General features: G+C 34.8%; 1 protein-coding gene and 1 long non-coding RNA gene across 8 annotated transcripts in view; one reads left to right on the forward strand and one right to left on the reverse strand.

Annotated features, from left to right (window-relative positions):
- LOC126752951 (uncharacterized) overlaps positions 1 to 21,416 on the reverse strand; it is a 241,550-nt gene that overhangs the window by 78,945 nt on the left and 141,189 nt on the right. For 4 of the 5 annotated variants that reach the window (XR_007666070.1, XR_007666067.1, XR_007666069.1 and 1 more), the window contains one exon: positions 19,007 to 19,056. The exons of the other annotated variant lie outside the window; for it this stretch is intronic. This is a non-coding gene — a long non-coding RNA (uncharacterized LOC126752951). The remainder of the gene's footprint in view (positions 1 to 19,006; positions 19,057 to 21,416) is intronic. 5 annotated transcript variants of the gene reach the window in all.
- LOC126752944 (receptor-type tyrosine-protein phosphatase N2) overlaps positions 1 to 21,416 on the forward strand; it is a 173,062-nt gene that overhangs the window by 55,898 nt on the left and 95,748 nt on the right. For all 3 annotated transcript variants that reach the window (XR_007666065.1, XM_050463994.1, XM_050463993.1), the window contains exon 2: positions 16,147 to 16,560. Coding sequence is in view for 2 of the 3 variants with exons in the window: in XM_050463993.1 (XP_050319950.1) it covers positions 16,147 to 16,560 (414 nt within the window). In the remaining variant the exon portion in view is untranslated. The remainder of the gene's footprint in view (positions 1 to 16,146; positions 16,561 to 21,416) is intronic.

Below are 21,416 nucleotides of genomic sequence, written 5' to 3' on the forward strand. Positions count from 1 at the left end.
CTCGATACCAGAGAAAGCTAAACCTATCGATAAATAGATTTTTAGATAATCTGATATAGTTATGCTCATATAAAATAAACTGATTATTGTGTCCAAACCAAGAAAGATCTGGAGACATTGAACTAATGTTGTTATCTTCGGTATCCGCTACCCTCCCAAAAATTATGTAATATAAAACAGGCGAAATAGGTCAACTAACAGCAAAGGTTGCAATTACTTTGCGCATTATCTTCAGCTAAAAACTTTGTTGTTATTGTTGTTGTTGCTTGCACTACTGTTAACTGGGCTACGACTTTTCATTAGCTACTACACTGTTTCCTTGTCATTTGCAGTCATTATTTTTGCGCTATAAAATGTTTACTCCGACGTCATTGTTGTTGCTGTTGTTGCTGTTGCTCATGTTGTGTAGTTGTTCGCAATGTGCTGGCGACATTTTCATTGTTGTTGTTGCACATGTTGTTGGCTAGTAAAGTTCGCCATTAATTTGCATATTAACCATTTTTATAGCAAACGCCAACAAAGCATGTCGCTTAAGCTGGTTGCTATAATTTCTGCACTACACACCTCGTTGTTGTTATTGTGGTTGCAATATATTGTATTTTCATTGGTTTTTAACGGGGTCTTTAACTTTGTGTGCTGCCTTTTCCTTGTAAACGCCACTTAGTGGTTAGTTGTAATTTAAATTATTTTATTTATATTTTTTAATAAAGTCGCGTTTAACGGTGAATTGTTGATTTTATTTCGCTTAACGAGTTTAATTGGGTTTCTACTTATGCTGCACATTTTGTCGCATATTTCACGAACGATTTTCAACGGTTACTTAATTGCTTGCATAATTTAATGCAAAAACAATAAAAATTAATTAGTTTTTCATCAGTCACACCAGTGCACGCCCACAGCGCTCATTAGTGGCGAGCAAATGGCAGACGGCGGTAGAAAGGCTTATTCGCATTGCAGATGTATGAGTTTATGCTTAACGGTATATTCATATACATATGTATTTTTATACTTAACGGTATATTCATGTATATACATACATATGTGTGTGTAAGAAAAATATGGTAATTAATACTTAAATAATTGGTGTGTCCAAAATGCTGTTGAACGAAATAAATCCTCTCATGAAATGTACGGGCATACCCAAAGGACAGCAAATAATTATATATGGTACATTTATGTATACACTAAGGTGGTTTAAAAATTGATTTTTTTCATTAAGAACATTTTGAAACTTTGATTGGTAGCCTTCTCAAAAGAGTTCTCCAAGTATGAGAAATCCTTCATTTTTCTGCTTCTTATTTTTTCCTCATTATTGGAAAACAAAATTCATATCACAGTACATAGCTTAAACAACTTAAATTTTAATTTTAAGAGAAGTGATATTTTTTGAAAAAGTTTTTCATATCTCAGTTTTTTCCAATAATGAGGAGAAGAAATAGGAAACTGACAAACGGAAGAGTTTTCTGTTCATATTAAGTGCTCCTACTTGAATATACCTTTTTTGAGGTTTTTGTCCACCAATTTTTCAATCTATAAAGCGAAAGAAAATAATCGAAATATTTTTAGCCACCCTAATATACAAATGATAATGTTTTATGTAATTGTTCATAGTATATACATATATATATATGTACATATTGTGAGTTCCGATTTTACTCTTGAAGTACGAAAAGATAAGTTTTTACCATATCTCCTTGTTATACGAAAATGAAAAGGTTCGCTTGTTTGTACTGAGAAAACACTTTTTTGGTGTATTTTTTCGTTTCTCTGGCTACTAGTAACGGGTTTTTCAATATGGACGCTACAAAAGTAAAACGATAGGGACAGCAAACGACACCATATTTTTCTCCGCTCTTTTGACATTTCTCTTCAGTAAGGTTTGCAATTTCATTATGGAAAGAAATACGATCCAACATCGAGTCGAAATTATTAAAATTTACTACCGAAATTCGGAGTCAGTGGCCTCAACTTTAAGAGCGCTACGTCCAATTTATGGTCGTCATAATCGTCCCTGCCAGATCAACAATTAAACGTCTAATGCAAAAATTTGAATCCGCAGGCACAGTACAAAATGTCGTCGTGCCAGTGGGACATAGAAGTGATCGTGGTGTCCAGAATATTGCTGCCGCTAGCGCATCATTTGAGGAAGACCCAAATTAGTCTCTCACACGTCGTTCTCAAGCGTTGGGCATCTTCTTTGACGTTTTGTGGCGAAAGATCTTGGCCTATATCATTTACAAGATCAAATTTACGAAGCAAGAACTGAAATTCTTATCGTCGTATGTTCGTACAACCAGAATCGTCGTATGTTCGAAAAATTCTGAGCAACAACAAAATGATCTGGATTTTCATCGAAAAATCATCTCCATCGATTATGAACCGTTGGCGCTCATTTCTGGTGAGAGAATGGGAATCGTTACCGCTCAATGATAACTGAATACTTTTGGCCCGAATTGGATGAAGTGGATTTGAACATGTGGTTCCTACAGGACGAGGTCACAAGCCACATATCTAATGTCACAATCGATTTATTGAAAACCTAGTTTGGTGAACGTGCTATCTCACGAAATTGCCCAGTCAATTGGTCGCCTCGGTCGTGCAATTTGACACCGTTAGACTATTTCGTGTGGGGCTATGTCAAGTCCATGGTCTATGCCAATAAGCCAGCGGCGATTGATGAACTTCGTACGAACATCAAACGTTAAATTGCAGCAGTATCGGTAGATTTTTGCTTCAAAACCGTCGAAAATTGGGTTCAGCGCCTGGACTTCTGGCAAGCGAGCCCGTGGTGGCCATGCAGAAGTAATCGAGTTCCATACATAATGGCATCGAATGTACTTTCACAGGAATAAAGAATTTCGTTGACATTTTTACTTTTGTAGCGCTCTTATTGAAAACCCCGTTACAATGAATTCGATGAGTTCAGAGTTTAGACACCATGCAGTAGAATCGCAAACTGTTTTAAGAGAGCTTACCTTAGTTTACCTTAGTACAAGCAAAGTAGAAAAAGATGAGATCACTATATGCTTGATCAAAAAATCCGTAACTTTTTTTAAAGACGTTGCGGATGGAAGAGTAAAATGGAATCCTAACAATTGTGTATGATATTCTAACAATACCAATCCTACCTATTCTATATATACTAACTTAAATTGTTAGAATCATCTAGAATGTTGTTCGAAACTCGAATAATATTTCTATTAAAAATCTTAAGCAATCTGGAATATTTTTGAACTCATTAAATGCATTTTTAAAGCTCCGGAAGTTGTCGGCAGACTTAAGGCTACGTGGTCTACGTATATTATAAAACGATTCTCTTACGTTTTAAAATTATCTTCAAACAATCTTCTGCAGTATTGTTTGTCTTTCAAACACAATAACTTTTTGAATCGTACAGTTTTTGTACAATTTATAATTAGATAACACCATTTATTCTTATCAAAGCACCCGCTATAATATCCTGCCCACCCTTAATGTTCATTTATTAATGCAGACACATTCTCACACGGCCTCTTTCGTACGTATTTCATGCTTGTCCGCTTCCTACGCATTTTCCGGCGTTTCTTCATCCACATTTCGCGATTTCCTGTGCCTCCCCCATTAAATGCAACATTTTAATTTGATGTTATTAAAATGTTGCGCGAAAGAGCATAATTTGTACGCTTCACTTCATTACACTTAAACGGAAATAATGGTTAATAAATTAAAACACTGTACTTTATCGGTGTGGCAGGCGAAAGTGAAGTGAAGCGTTTTCAAAAAATTGTTGACTTTAAATTTATGCGGAAAAGTAATAAAAACTAGATTTATTACAGTAATATTAAACTTAAATTATGATAAAATTGCGTACGTTGTCATCACTTATAATTTAAAGACTCTGTAGAATATCTCACACCAAAAAAGTTAAAGTTATATAAAGTGATATTCTTGAAATCATCGTCCATGACTAGATAGAAATAATTACGCTTCAAGCGGTAATCAGGAAGTCCTCATTCCACATACAAACTCAGAAACGATTACCCATTTCGAAGAAAGTAACCAAGAGGACATCAGCACTTTATGAGCTCGCTTTCATAAAGAACATCGACCATTTTATGTATCCAAAATTAAAAAAAGCTCAAAATTGTTTTGTTTTTGGTTGAGATGACAGAACCTGTGCGACCTCTTTCGGAAAATGCGGTTGCCTACTCCTTAATGAGAAATTGAAGGTATATCACGGCCATATTAATGTTTAATGAACAATAAATTGATTTTAACTGAAAATGCAACCTTGTGAAGCTTGCTTATTGTGAGCAGAAAATCTGTGGTTGATTTTGAATAGTGACTTCCTGGTGAGAATAACGTCTCGACGGGAATGGAGAAAATGCTTAGTAGAAGAGGAGACTCAATATATATACCGAAGGTTGTACAATGGATTTCGGAGTAGAGACGGAGATATTTTACAGGGATCTTGATCTCTCTCTCTCCATGAGTCTACTAAACTCAGCTTGCATCTTCCAAGCGAAAGCACACATATAAGGCAAGTGGAGGTTTACTCAATAACTACAGGTCAACCTCACTTGGCCATAATTTGAGTTCCCGGCAAAAGAAGCATTTTCGACAACGAAAAGGTCGACGAGATGGCGAATTCAGGAGCCACTCTAGACAAATCTGAGGAGGAGAAAATACCATACCTCTAAGAAGAATAAAGAGACAGAAAGATAAAAAATTAAAAAAAGGTGAAAGTCTAAAAATAAAAGCATGATAACGAAGGAGATATCCCGAAAATTAAGATATACGACAATAAAATAATTAAAGACTACACTTCCGCTCTGATATCACAATCCCAACGTAGGACTGTGGGATCCATCTGATACCAAAAGATGAATGTAGGGATAGGTGGTTTTATGTAGGGTACCAAATAGTTTGAACACAACATAAAATCCAGATAGCTATATTTAAAAGTTTTACGAATAGCTAGTTTATCAAAATAGCGCCATTAGCGCGACGGGACTACACTCTTACCTACCTTCCTAACTAGCCGTTTACGTGAACAAGTCAAAGATATCAATCTGAAATATAACACACGTTCTTTTCTCCTCAAGAAACCTCTCATATGTCGGAACCGCCGACATGGGATCACTACATATAAACTAAGCCATCAAAACCAAGTCCTTCCAAGGAAAAATTTATTACAAAAGATATCTTCGCGAAATGTGGATTGGATTATTTTTCAACCCCTAGTTTTATAATTTTCGAAGAAATTATAATATTCAGATCGGATTGCTTGGATATAACTGTCATACAAAGTTCTCGATCAAAATCAAATCTTTGTATGGAAAACTTTTTATTTGGCAGAGTTTGTTTTACAAGAAAATACTGTAATCTCTGCACAAATTGTTTCAATACAATCAACCAAGCGTATAAGTAGCCATAGATAGATAGATAGATAAATAACTGAGGATTGCGAAGTAAGGTCTATTATGCCTTCTCCTGTGTCACAGCGTCCCAGCATATTGATAAATTCCAATTTGGAAACAAGGGAGCAGGTGTTCTGAAGTTTCTGGCTCCAAGTCGCAGAACTGGTTCCTTAGCACCTTGGCATGGCGCATGCCTTGAAATTGTTGCCAAAACCTCTCCCTACCCACTCCTTCGCAATAAAAGGTTCAGATCCTACCATGCGGAGCAGGCGAGCTCATCAGCCAGCCCATTCCCGGCTATGCCTTTGTGACCGGGCAGCCAGATAAGGTGCACTTTGTTACGATATGATAGACTGTTTCAGCGTTGAGCTTATAGAAAAAACCCTTGCTTGGAATATGCTCGAAAACCTATCCATAGGTATGGATATTGTACTATTCCAAAGCAATAGCTCGAGAGCATGATCATGGTGTGCAACCCCCTGGCTTGCAGCCACAGTTTTTTACTAACTAATAGATTGCACACCATTTGTGCTTTAGTAGCTTTGACCCATGGGCAGTTCAGCATGCTGTTTCCACCGCAGCGTGGAATCTAGTGTCAGACCAAGATATTTGACCATATTAGTCATCTCTATCACTCGGGGCAAGGACCTGCGACTCTTAAACGTATAGCTGTTATACAAACTAATCAAACGAAATCAATATTAGATTTATACCTTTTTATGTTATAAGAAATGCATCCGTGAAGGGTATTATAACTTTGGTGCAGCCGTAGTTAATGTAATTTCTTTTTTCAGCTTTATAAGTTCACGAACGCACGTGTCTAATACTTTTTTATCGGGAAATTACGAACATGCACTGAGTGATGTTTATTCGCTGCAACAGCAAATTATCGATGTCGGCATTAACTTTGATTATAGTGAATTTTAAACTAACACAAACATTAAACACATTTGCTCACACACACTAAACCATTACGCTTGAATACGAATGGTGTAACGGTTTAGTTGCCAGTGTTGGCAAATATTTGTTTATTTGCATATTTTCGATTACTGATTTATAATGTGCGAGAATTAACAAGTTGCGTATGCTCTAAAGCCGGCGCGTGTGTGTGTGCGTGTGCATAAATTAATGCATTTATTATTTTAGTAATTTATTTTGAATTAGATATTGGGTATATATGTAAATGTAAAATTTTGTATGTAATTGTTTGCAGGTGTAAAAGTGTGGGAATTAATTATTTATTGTAAATTCTAAACTTAAATGTTGACTGAAATAATAACAATATTTATTTTGATGTTATTAGAAGGGAGAAAATTAAAAAAAAAATAATTTGATTTAATTACAAAATAATATAATATGTAATTTATATATAAAAAATATATATTGATAGTCTAAAAATATCTGTTTCCCTCTGCCTTCATTCATTTGCATAATAAATGCACTAACTCAAATTGAAATTTTTACACACACTCTTCGCTAACAAAGTCGCTATGCCGCCAAACGTCAGCGTGTACTTAGAATTATAAACACACACACATACAAATCTACATTCTCAAGCGCTTTGCTAATCATAAAAGTGCTTTTCGCATCAACCATGCGCCATCGTAAAAGTTAAAAACAAACAAATGTGCTTTTAATAGTTTTACATGTGCGAGTATAGATTTGCGCAAAGATTTACGCAGCTGATTTGTTGTAGCTGCTAGCAGAGCGCCAGCGCAGCTTAAACGACTTAGCGAAAAATCCAACAAAAAAAACTAAAGAATTTAATAAGAAGCATGAAAATTTAGCGCCGCATACTTGCTGCTTAATCCGCTTTAGTTCGCAGGCAGCGCGCAGTAAGTGCGCCTGCAGCGCTTGTGGGGCGGAAATGGATTTTCGCTTCGCAAATTTCTAACTAACTGCTATAAGACACCATGGCAGCGTGGCGCATTGCAACAAATTGCCATAATACTTTTATTGGGTTTTAATGCAATTTATGAGCACGAAATTTCACTTGCAGCAAGTGAAAAGACTTTAAAGCGATGACTCTTATATAGTGGAATAGCGTCAAGTAGTTTAGTGGAGTGTGTGCTCACCAAGAAAATACCGTTTTTTACAAATAGCTTCTTTTATTTTTAGAAATCTAAAGCCAAGTAGAATGTTTGGAGAAGTGCAGAACTAAGAATGATATCAAATAGCAAAATCGTTCACAAGATAACATAACTTTTGCCTTGAGATTATAGCCCCAACCTTTCACTACCCTTATTGATGTGTATAATTTATCAACCCCTCTTGAGACCCAGTATTCATTATTGAATGGGCTCCTGAAAAGTGCCAAGAAGATCCGATGTTTTCGAGCCAAATTTTGTTCAGCGATGAGGCCCATGTCTGGCTCAGTGGGTATGTAAACAAACAAAATTTCCGCATTTGGGACGAAGAGCGACCTAATGAGATTCAAGAGCTGCCATTTCATCCAGATAAAAACACGATTTGGTGTGGTTTGTGGGCCGGTGGAATCATCAGTCCATATTTCTTCAAAAATGATGACGTTGAGAACGTAAACGTCAATGGCAACCGTTATCGCGACATAATAACCGACTATTTGATGCCTGAAATGGAAGCTCGTGATCTCGGCGACATTTGGTTTCAATGGTACACATTGGTGAGCAGATAATTCCACGTCTTGGGACGGCCGATAGGCCTGGGCACAAATCATCCACGCTGCGAAAAAAAGAGTCTTAAAATATAGCAGGACCGACACAGGAGAAATGGAAGCTTCTAATGTCGGCAACTTCAAATGTGCTTCTCTACGGAGCAGAGTTATGAGTAGAATAATGGAGAAAAAATAATAGACGTAAAAACCCTGAAGAAGTCTATCGCACAACAAAGGGTAGTACCCGCAAAGCGCACAGTTTTAGGCGGAGCTGTAACGGTAATAAGCGGAATCCACTTACTAGCATTTGAAAGAAATAAAATGCGGACGTTGAAGAAACTAGGAACAAATGTCATCACCACAAAAGAAGAAATAAAAAATGATACCTTGTAGCTATGGCAAACTCGTTGGTAGCAGGGACGTCATGGTAGATGTACGATAGGCTGATCAAAAATATAAAACAGTGGTGAAGCAGAAAACATGGCGAGGTTGTTTATTACACCACATAGCCATCCACGTTTATTTTAGAAAATATCTACATAAAAAAGGAAAAGTAGAAGAGCCGACATGTATGTATATACACAACGAAATCTAGGACGACGCTGAACACACGTTTTTCAAATGAATACATTGACAAACAGACCGAAATAGACTGTTTACTTTGGTCGGGACCTGAACACAGGTAAAGACATTAAAGCCTCTGGTAGAGAAATGTGGAATACTACCTCGAAAAATACAAAAGTGATGTCAGTGTGGGTGAAATTTCCCCAGGGAAAGTAGTTTAATGACTTAATAATAACATTGCTGTGAGGAAAAAACCTCACAAGGAACGTCGGAGATCCATTAAAGTTTACCTATACATAACTGATCACTTCAACATTTAAAGTATTTGATGGACTTTGGGACAAAAAGAAGACACTTATACCATAAAAATTTGCAAAATGGATATGCCATAAAAAAATTCCATCATGGTTTAACTCTTAACAAAAATTAAACAAAATAATGGCCTTACAGAAAATACAATTAAACAACTAATTCACTTCACATAGGCATTGTGCACCTGAAGGCCAGTAGGTAATACAATTTAATATGACAAAAATGAAGAAAATTGCAACCAGACAAACAACTTCAAAGAAAAGATGATGTCTAGATGAATTATAGAATAATTTTCAAAGAAAATTGTGAAGAGAGGAAATTAAATTGAAAATGAAATTTAATAAACTTGATGGACACTCGAAGAAAAGTACAAAGCAAACGCATCCAGTAAAAATATGTGCATAAAAATCTGCATAAAATATGCAGCAATAATAAAGTTGATACAAACACACACACACACATGTACTCATGCACCCATACATGTGTATATAATAAATAACCGTGAGCATTACGCAAGTGCGGCAACCAAGTTTGCAACAATGTTGTTAGGAGGCGAGTGAGTAGCTGAGTTTTGTTGCATGTTCACAATATTTGCGACTCAATAAATGCAATTTCCATTGTTAATAAATTTATGCAATAACAAACACAAATGCAGCCGGAAGGCAAACTTGCGTCATCAATAGCTGGAACTACAGTGCATACATGCCAACATATACATACAAGTACATACTATATTTAATGAACTTGCAACAAAACTATGCAGCATGCCATAACAATAATAGATAGTAACAGCAAAAACAATAACAAGTTTGGTACAACTTCATCTAATTGCGCAGCGGAGCAGCAAGAAAATAATGTTTTGTGAAAGAAATTATTGGCATGAACCATGGATGCCATGGACAAGTGGGGCTAAGTGCCTGAGTTTAGAATGTTTTAATATACAAACATAAATATTTTTGTGTGCTTGGGTGGATTTTATGTGTTTGGTTAATGCACCAGCGAATACTGTCCAGATGGTCGCACTGAAGATGAAATATCAATCTTCATTCAGCATAAGTTTATGAAGGCGAACTTTCAAGTCTTTAAACTTCTATATGAGAACCACAAAGGCACTATCCTCAAACATCAACACTCTAGAATGATTAGGAAATTAAGCAGTGAATAGCCGAATCCTCGCTGTCGCTATCCGAGAAAGTGCACGAAACTTCAAGAAAACTTTTCGAATTGTAAATGGCTCAAAATTAGCCATACTTCGAGTTGATGCATTGTATTTATATATAGTTTTCCTTATTGGCATTTCGTTTAGATAAAAAAAAATAATGTTAATGACTTTGGAAAATAGCGTTCTACCCTGATCAATCATTGAATAAATTGTAAAGGAATCTTAATTCTGCTTTAGATATATTTTTTTATGCAAGAAAGTCTTATTTCCAGCTTAGAATAAAACGCAACTCGTATAAGATTAATAAGCAAATGCTTTCCGTTGTTATTGTACGCATTTCTACCTCTCCAAAAACGCTCTGTATGAGACCAGAAGATCAATGATGAGTACAAGGGTTGTGCCATTTCAAACCTTCACAAACCTATCAAACCTCAAATTGAAACGTGGTTCTACGTACTTTTTCGAAATACAAGAAAACCCGATGAGAAAATCAACCCTAAACTGTTCTCTTAGTTTTTGTTTGATATCAGATACCAAAGAACTTGTTACAAACAAAAAACAGAAAAAAAATGTCATCTTGGGTGGAATACCCTTCATAAATAAAAGAGGGTTTCATCCATGAACTTGGTTTTGATCATTCAATTTTTATGGCAGCTATATGCTATAGTGGTCCAATATCGACAAATGAGCAGCTTCTTGGAAAGATAAGGACATTTCAGATCGATATCTCAAAAAGTAAGCAAATGGACATGTGATACATTGTCACAAAGAAGTAAAAGGAAGATAAATAAAGCGCTAAATATTTAATTATTCATCAATATTTATTTTATCGCTTTCAAAGTTATTCTTAACCGATATAATTTACTGATGCCCATGATTCTTCCTGTCCTCGAAACACTTTTCCTAATGATAATTATTAAGTTTTGTCTGAGCATTATCATCGCGTAAAATTCATGAATTGTTCTTCGAGAATTTCGGCCGTTTTCGACGGATGTTCTCACGCAAACGCTTCAATATGGTCCGTCTGTCCTTCCGGAACAAATTCACGATGCACGAAACAACGAACATTGAAAAAATAATGAGCATCACCCCCTTGAGCGGCTTTAGCGTGGTTTTTTTTTGATGTTTTTTGTCATAATGAATATGTATTTTATAGAGTCTCTGATATTTCTTTTTATGAGATGTTATACTTCGGGGCAAATTTGATATACCTTGTTACACTAAACAGAAATAATGTTCCGAAAATAAAGCCGATGAAGATATGAGATATATGTATGTATATATTGGAAAAATCGGTCACGAAAATTTTGGGATGCGAATGTTCTGTGGAAGAAAAGTGAAGTTCGAGTTTCTTTCTTACATACGAATTCTAGAGATCTGGCTTTGATATTACTAAAATCTCAAGAGAAAGTGCGCTGAAAAGAAATCACCAAAACAGATTCCTATCATGCAGCAAAGACAGAACATACCACAAAATTCTATCGAAAACATTAAAAATTGGAACAAACGGTGTACCGCCATAGATGGTATTTAGAGTATCTGAATCGAATTTTGCTTACAAATTTTTCTTTTTTTTAAGCGAACTTTTGGGCTGCTTGTTTGGCAGTTAGTTTCCGTTTCATAGGGATAAGTTAAATATTCATTTGGTAAAGTAATATCCCACTTAAAACGAATCAGCTCATCAAGAATTATGAACCAAAGCTCATTTTATTTTTTTTTAATTAAAACATTTACGTTGCTTTGAGAATTCCATTTAGGAACTCAAAGTTATAATCAACAAGAGATGTTAAAATCTTTCAGGCGTATTTCCACTTTCTTCCATTACATTATGGAAGATGTAATCTTAGAAGAAATTGTCATATGAGAGCAAGAACAAAGTTACATCATGGATCTCATGGAATTCTAGACATGAGCGGGTACCATTTCTGAGCTGGTTAAACTGTTGTTGTGCCAGTTTTACATGCCTACACCAATATTTTTCATTTAAACTATTTATGCTCGATTCGCCACTTTCTAAACCAAACTCTTGCGAGTCGACGACTGCAAATGAAGCTCGTTTTTCGGAAATATCCACTATAGCGTTTTTTGTATAGAAAGTTATTATGAATTTTTTCTTTTCCAGCTCCACAAAAGAATAACCGAATTGCCTTTCAGGCAGCGAGAAATGTTAGATCCCTGGAAAAGCCTCAAAGCTTAACCTAAAAGGCTCGTAACAAAAATTTTCTTAAATTTCGAAGAGAAAACGGTTAAGATAAGTCTTTATTCATATATAAAGTCAATAATCGAAAGCTTATCCAAAGCAAAAATCACAACCTCAACATGTCGACTACTTTAAGTCTTAAAAAGTTTCAGCAGCCAAGTACAAACATAAAACTTGAACCCACATTTAATTTGACATAACTTTACTCGGTTATGGGGAATAAAGAATGCCATAAAAACATTTAAAACAACTTAGTTTATAGCCGCCTACTATTTGGATACTTTCTAACTGTATATTTGGCAATGTCAAATCGAATTGAACTCTGTGTGTGTTCGGCAAGCGATTTAGCAAAACTATTTGGACAGCACTCGTATGCCTTACAGTTCGTCGGAGAAAAGCAAATATCAACAACAACAACAAGCGCTTGTCGCTGATGGTCGTAGGCGTGTTATTGTTGTGCTTTGCTTTTGCTTACACAAAATTGTCGACACAGCGACGCATTGAAAACATCACAACATCCGCCAATAGATTTCCGGTTAGCAGTTGAGTGTTGGCAAAAATACAATACACACACATACAAACATGCGATGAACAAGAGCCTCTGTAAACGTAAATATGCGCGTGTTGGTGTTGAAAGGCCGAATGCCCTCGAAAACGGATGTCCGAACAAAGACCGCCCACATACACACACACCTACATATCACTTACATTGTTGAGCCAAATAACGGGCCGTTAAATCATAACAACAACAATGTGTTAAATGAGAATTTATCGCCGGCAACAGTGTTAAAGCAACGAAGATGTGCCGACAATAGCCAATAATGTTGTTGATGGCTCTGTAGAATATGGTAATAAATGGAGTACGACAATGACGTAAGGCTAAATATATATCATATACATATACGAGCATATAAATATATATATATATATATGTATGTATGTATGTTGTCTATAACAAACGGAAGTTATGATATATGTGAGATAACGGGGCATCTCGACAGGATAAAATCTATGTCTTGCGAACTGTATTGCCGTGCCTATTGCCTGTGGAGACTATATCTTACAATATATCGCAAACTAATTAAGCTGCTGTCACTTCAGCAGTTTGACAGCGCAGTTTTCATTTCTATGAAAATTTCGAAGATGCAACATATCCCATTTGCACATATGCCGACGGCATTTTCATTTCGGTAATATGAAAATTAGAAGAGCGAGTATTAAGACGGTTGTGTTATATTATAAAAAATAAAGTACATTTTCAAAATAATATTTTTTCAAAAAATTAATATTTAGTTCAATATTGTTAATTTATAGAAAAATTATGCAAATTGGGTTGGGAATAAGCGAAATTTAAATTTAATAAACTTATACTAGCAAAAATCAAAATATCATTGCTCAGTTTAAATTTATTATTTTAATTGGTATATAAAATGAATGCCACAATTATGACATAGTAGACCAAAAATATGAAATTTTTCCCAGAAATATACATTTGTAAAAAAAGGATCTTTATCCTTTTTTTTATTTTCCACATAACAGATTTAAAGAGTTCAAAAGCTCAAAACGTGCGCTACATCAGCTCGAACTTACCTACCCTACGCCTTTGCGCAAATGATTATCTTATGATAACAAATGCCCACATACAGATTTGGCAATGGCAATAGCAATAGATTTGACAGTTCGCAAGACATAGATTTTATCCAGTCGAGATGCCCCGTAAAGGTGCACTCTGAGTTTGTAGGCTTCCTTCGATAAGAATATTTCGGAAAACGAGCTTTCATTAGCAATCGTAAACACGCAAGTGCTTGGAAAGGAAATCGAACATACATATTGTTGTAGGCAAATAGAACTGGAATAACAACTGTTTAACCAACTCAGTATTGTACCCTTTCATGTCTTGAGTTCTATGAGATCTACGAAGTAACTTTGTTCTTGCTCTCATATGACAAGAGAGAGCTACAACGAACATTTTTAATTATTTTCTTTGAGAAAGTTTTGAAATACTTATTTCTATAGAACTCAAACTCAAAGTATCTCAAAGAGACTACCAATACCGCTCAGTATGGTTTCCTCTCATGTCTTGAATTTCAAGAGATCCATGAAGTAACTTTGTTCTTGCTCGCGGTATATACCAGCTCTGTTATAATAAACCCGATCCGTCGGTAAATTTGTTTTTCGTTTCGTTCGTCGATGTTCCATCTTAAATATTTCTGACTTTGTTTGAACTCTGACTTTTATCAAAGAATAAGAGTTTCCGTTACCTAACTTGTTTTTCTTATATATAAATAACCTTCATTTCTTTGCCACAAAACTGTTTAAATCGTCGACACCAATCGTGCAACTTAGGGAACCTCCACTTTATAATATTTATGAAGCAAAAGTATCCAGAAATGATTTACATAAACTTTAAAATTCAGTATTTTTATGACGAGCACCTCAACAAAACTGGACTCCAAATAAGTAAACGGACCTTTGATTAAATAAGTTTTGACAAAAGAAGCTTCTCTACACACAACTTGTAACATGAAGATTCATTGTCATTGGAACGGCTAAGTCAGACGAAATACAGCTCAACTAAGCAATCCTGATGAAAGCCGTTATTAGATCTTTTTTTCCTATTTTAAAAGCTAAGGTTTTGTGTGAAACTTAGAAAAAACTGTAATCTATTTTATCAATAAAAAATGTTTTTCCATGAAAATTTTAGTGATACAAACTGACATTTCTGTTGCTACCAATTGCGTATACTTAAATTCAAAACAAAAATAATAATTTTGCATTTCTCGAAAAGCAAACTGATTGTTAGCCATCCATAAGAACTCGACAACGGCTCGACCGATTTGTATAAAATTTGTAATATAAGTGTCTTAATACCACAGGAATATATTTCTTTGCGAACTGATATGGAAAGACATTACTTTAGAACAATGTGAATATTATCTCAAATATATTTTTTTTTATATAAGCCACTTTGGTCTGCTTTAATCAGTGAAGTTGCTACCAATTGTGCATACTCAAATTCAAAACAAAATAAATGATTTTGCATTTCTCGAAAAGCAAACAGGTCGTTAGCTACCCATAGGAACTGGACAATGGCTGGACCGATTTGTATAAAATTTGTTATGTACAAGTCTTAATACCACAGGAATAAATTTCTTTGCGAACTGATGTTATCTCTCTAATTACTTTAGAGCAATGTGAATATTATCTCAAATATATTTTTTGTATAAGCCTATAAGGCTCTTTGGTCTGCTTTCATCAGTGAAGTTTCTTCCAATTGTGCATACCTAAATTGAAATTTCTCGAAGAGCAAACAAGTAATTAGCTACCCATAAGAACTCGACAACGGCTCGACTGATTTGTATGAAATTTGTTATTTAAGTGTCATAATAACCAAGGAATAAATTTTTTTGCGAACTGATATTATTTCTCTAATTACTTTAGAATAATGTGAGTATTTCCCATATACTGTACATTTTTTTATATAAGCAAACTGGTATGCTTTAATCAGTAAAAAAATGGTTTCGGAATGTCTTGAGCCATTCAAAAATGTTTAAAGGTATGTTTGTAGGTCAACCCGCAATAACCATTTGTATGTATTTTGGCACTAAACAGGTTAATATTCCAAAAAGGCATGCAATTTGCAGACGAAACTCAGTGGCCATAACAATGACTTGCAAGAAAGTGTCATAAAAAGCAAATTACTGACACTTTTATATCCTACCTAAAGGCTTAAATGCTGCTACGAAAACACACATATTTTCCGCACTTGTAGCCAACGCAGACTAATAATTGAAACTATGCTCCCTCGTACACTCATCTTTACAAGAACTTTATTTTTTTCAATATTTCATTTTCGCTTTGTCTTCTTTTTTTGTAGGTGGGCCCATTATCATGGCATGCAATGTACAACAGCAACAGCAGCAAGGCGAACAGCACAACTCATTAAGGCAACAATGTATTAGGCCACAGCAAGAGCAACAGCAACAACAAGCACAATCAACAACACTGCAAGACGACCATCAAGAACAAGAACAATCTCTGCAACAACAACAAGCGATAGAGCAGCATCAAGTCAGGGCAGAATGGCAGCAATTGCCGCAGCAGCAGCAGCAAGAGCCGACGATGCAACGGCGGCAGCAGCAGCAACAACAGCAGCCAACCAGCAGCTGGCGTTGCTCGTTGCAAGCAACAATTAATTGGTTGCATCGTCCGGCTACAAGCGTCACGTTGATGTTGCAATTGCTGTTGTTGTTGTCGATAAATACAGCGGCACGTGGTGAAGGCAATGTCGGTGAGTAGCAAAGCAATTTGTTTTTTCCTATAGTGTGGAGACACGATGCGATTGCAAACTAAGCGCTCGAAAGTATGCTTCTCTGACTTATATTTGTATGCAGAAGCACTTACAGTTGCACTCACATATGACCGAGTGCCCCGTTATTGCATTGCAGGTCAAAGTACAAAACAATGTGTTGAAATTCCCTCACCATTATTGGCACTGTGTAGTTGCTTCACTGCGGGGCGTCTAAATTACACTGGTGCCACTTGATGCCCGAAATTACTAACCACACTGGTTTTGGTTTTGACTTTGCCTTTTGCTATTTGCGAAATTAATTTGCTACAGCAAATATGTGTACCGTTAGTTACAAATATAGGACCAATAAAGTTTACATACACCTAGTTCTATTAAATTTCGACACGTTTATTTGTTTCAAAATGGATAAATTTTGTGGTTTTTTTCTATCCATTTCATGATATGTATATTTAGCATTAAATATAGCATATCAAAATATTTTTTTTTTTTACACAAATAAAAAAAATTTAAGTTAAAGCTTAAAATGAGCATAATTTATATCAAAAAAGTTTACGTACACTTATGATTGTTTATATAAATCAAAAGTAATTACAATACTTTTAACGGGTTTTGGCCTACATTTTGTTGCTATTAGTGTCCCTAGACATCGTTGTATGCTCTCCACTCAATTTCTAGTATTATTTCCGGATATTTTGACCCATTAAGTCCATGATCCAGCTTTTTGGCCTTATTTTGATGAAATTCGATGTTTTCGAATACGGTTTTCCAAAAAGTTCCAGATATTTTGAATAGGATTAATGTCTAGCGATTGCGGGACCTATGGAGTTATTTTTATTTCCATAACAACCATTCACGTACAAGATAAGTTGTGTGTTTTGGGTCGTTATCCTGTGGTAAATAGAAATGGCTGCTATTAACAGCCGATTTAAGCACACTTAAAATTTAAATCTTTTTCTTAAAATGCTCAGATACATATGCTTATACATTTTTGAAATGTACACAAAAAAATAAATCCCCAAACAGTAAGGAATTTGTTGAAGAGTGCTGGTTATCATAGACGAGTCGCGCGTCGTAAGCCATACATATATAAGGTTAATAAAAAGAAAATGTCGGCGTTTGCTAAACAATATTTAAACAAACCGTATTGGTTTTGGGAAAACATTGTGTTCACCGACGATTCAAAATTTAATAAATTTGGTTCGAATAGATCACGAAAAGTGTGGAGAAAGATCAATGAAGAGTCGCAAGGACAAAATGTATTGCCAATGGTAGAGCACTGTGGGGGTAATGTTATGGTTTGCGGGTGTATGGTTGCATCTAGAGTTGGACATTTGGACTTTATTAGTGAAAACATGGATAAGCATATGTATCTGAACATTTTAGGACAAAAATTTAAATTTTAAGTGTGCTTAAATCGGCTGTTCATAGCAGCAAAACCAATTTCCAACAGGATACCGACCCAAAATACATGTCTTATCTTGTACATGAATGGTTGTTATGGAAATAAAAATAACTCCATAGGTCCCGCAATCACTAGACATTAATCCTATTCAAAATATCTGGAACTTTTTGGAAAACCGTATTCGAAAACATCGAATTTCATCAAAATAAGGCCAAAAAGCTGGATCGTGGACTTAGTGGGTCAAAATATCCGGAAATAATTCTAGAAATTGAGTGAGGAGCATACAACGATGTCTAGGGACAGTAATAGCAACAAAATGTAGGCCAAAAACCGTTAAAAGTATTGTAATTACTTTTGTTTTATGTAAACATTCATAAGTGTACGTAAACTTTTTTGATATAAATTATGCTCATTTTAAGCTTTAACTTTAATTTTTTTTATTTGTGTAAAAAAAAAAATATTTTGATATGCTATATTTAATGTTAAATATACATATCTTGAAATGGATAGAAAAAAACCACAAAATTTATTAATTTTGAAACAAATAAACGTGTCGGAATTTAATGGAATTAGGTGTATGTAAACTATATAAAAAAGTTCAGATTCAAGATGTATAGATGATCATCCATCTGTCGTAGTCAGATACTCTGACTTTGTTGGCTTTTCTCTTGAGAAAGCAATACCTGTCAAGTTCAGAACCTTGAACCAAAATATTACGGATCGAATGAAATACTATATCTCTTAAAATATTATTTTAAATTACTAAGCTGTTTGCAAAAGAAGTTCGTTTGAAATTAAATCAGATCTCATCAAAAAGTATTTCAAAAAAAAAGACTTAGGTTATTACAAAACTTATTTTAGGCGTCCAGGTTGTAAAGATCTTAAGTCTTTGGATTATGTTTTTCCAGTAAAATAATTTCTCTTATTCCCTAAATAATCATTTTTATTTAAACTTGATATGAATATGAGTAAATTTATAATTTTCGGAACATTTTTCGTATAAGTAATATTGAACGATCTTACCAGTTTATTGTTCCATAACTGCTTTTTCACTATCCGAAACATTATTGAGACTGAAATTGAAATAAAAATGTCTACAGTTAGGTGTGTACTAATTATATACATAGCAAATTAAAATCGGTTTTTTTAAAAATATATTAAGCCTTTTCTCAAATAAATCTTCGAGAAAATTCCAGTTTTCCTTCAGATTTCAAAGTTTTTACCAGAAATGCATAACTATTACTTTATATATGTAAGTACATAGTTCTCAAATTGAAATAACAATATATTTGTGTCAGTTGAGTGCAGATATTAATCTGCATTATTATATTGGGTATTCGAAAAAGTCTTTTCGTATTTTGTCAATAGATAGCGTTGCAGTCGTATATGTCCAGTGCTACCAATCACATTGTGTCATACCATATAGTGTTGGAAAGGTGAGATTTTAAGCTTCATTTGACAATAAAAAAATTAAATTCAGGAAAGTTGAAAAAAAGTTACTATTCTAAGCTATTCAAAAATGTGTGAAGAAATTCGCTATATTTTGAAATTTTTGTATAAAAAACGGAAGAATGCCGCGCAAGCCACCAATGAAATTTGTGAAGTTTACGGAGACGATGTTGTATCAGTTCGTGTAGTTCCGTTTTGGAAATTTCGAAATTTCGATCTACACCGATGAAAGCTTTACACTGATGGAATAATGTCTCTAGCGGAAAAATGACAAAAAAGTGAATGTTCATAATGATACATACATATGTATTTGTTTATTTATTTATTATTATAAGTATAAAAAAATAAGTTGAAGCTTGATTAGAAATGCGAAAAGACTTTTTCGACTACTCAATATAATATCACCGCGCTGAAATGTAGGCAACATAAAGTTGTAAATGCATACTTTTTAGCGCAATGTTGCAAAAAAAGGGAAATTTCTCAAAGAATCTCCTTAGAAACGAATGTGGTTTCGTCTTATAATAAATTAATTTCATTACAACCACTCACAATATTTAAATTAAATTACAAAAAGCCACTACTTTATTAAGACCCACTTGCTACCATATCAAACAGTTACATAAAAGCTAATAATTCTTTGTAAATTTAAAATGAATACAATTTAATCAGCAAGTAATACAAATACTGCTGTTTTTAGTTTTAAATGTAATTGGAAAGCAGTTTACAGTTACTTACATAATTATGTTTACACAGCGAGTGACTGACACACATACCTATTTACTGTTATAAAAGAGAGTACATGAATAACTGTGGTGTACATATAAAAATACTTCCTATAACCCACATGGCAAACGACGATACTCCTCCACATGTACGACGAGCTCATAGAAATGGAATTACAATTACAAATGATCAAATAACAACCGGACTGGGTCCTGCATTCAATTTAACTACATTATAATGCCATTTCAACTAAGTTCATGCGCCAAATGCACGTAGGAGCCGCAGCAAGTGGGTGGAGCGAAGTCTGCAGGGAGCGTTGAAAGTTAGGTTAGGTTGGAAATACGAAATTAGAATAGGTCGGTGTATGTTAGAGAGGGGAGCACATGATATGAAAACGTAATATGTACGTAATGTATGTGCATTGGTTGGTGAATAGCAGACAGGGAGCGCACATACTGTGGCCATAACGGTATAAATGAATGGTGGTAACAAACAGAATAGGTAAATCAAATGAGGTGGCGCTGCAGTGCGGTGTGGTGTGGTGCCCAACATAGCAGACTATTTGATTTACGATTCAACCGAAGACTGCCGTGGCGGTGAGCCGTAACTCGTGCAGACCTATGTAGTATTATGTATATAAGTAACTGTGTGGTTTGGAATCAGGTCAAATGTGGCATAACAATTTAATGAGCTTCCGAAAAATTTCCCATGGCGAAAATTAAAATTATATGAGCGTTGAGCAATGAGTGTAGGTGCATAGATTATTTGATGAAAGTTCGTTTTGGAATTTTTATGAGAGCGAGAGCGGAGGAAATATGCATAATTTTTAGAAGGTTTATTAAAATGAATTGCAAATTTATTCAAGCAAAGTTATGTATGTAACATTTTTACTAATTTTTTAGGTTTTTTTTTGACTGTATTGATGCTCCCGGAGCATCTGGTGGGTCACTATACTGTTGGATAAAACCTGCCACTTCTGGGCGATTGCTTTCAGGACAGGTCCGAATAAACGAAATTGCCGTTGCTTAAAGAACGGTTGACATGACGATTTGCATTATTTTGTCGATATTTTCAGTAATTGACTTTCCAGAGCGTATTGCATCTTTTACATAAAAATTATCGAAAATTAGTCGATGAAATCCAAAATTATATTTACATATGTATTTTCAGCCACCAGGCATGCGTGTTATTCTTTATCGAAGAAAAACTTTAGAATATGGGGTATTTTCCCTTTTCCAGTGTCCAACTTTGACGTGTGCTC

Source organism: Bactrocera neohumeralis, chromosome 3, assembly GCF_024586455.1.
Source record: "Bactrocera neohumeralis isolate Rockhampton chromosome 3, APGP_CSIRO_Bneo_wtdbg2-racon-allhic-juicebox.fasta_v2, whole genome shotgun sequence".
Lineage (NCBI taxonomy): Eukaryota > Metazoa > Arthropoda > Insecta > Diptera > Tephritidae > Bactrocera > Bactrocera neohumeralis.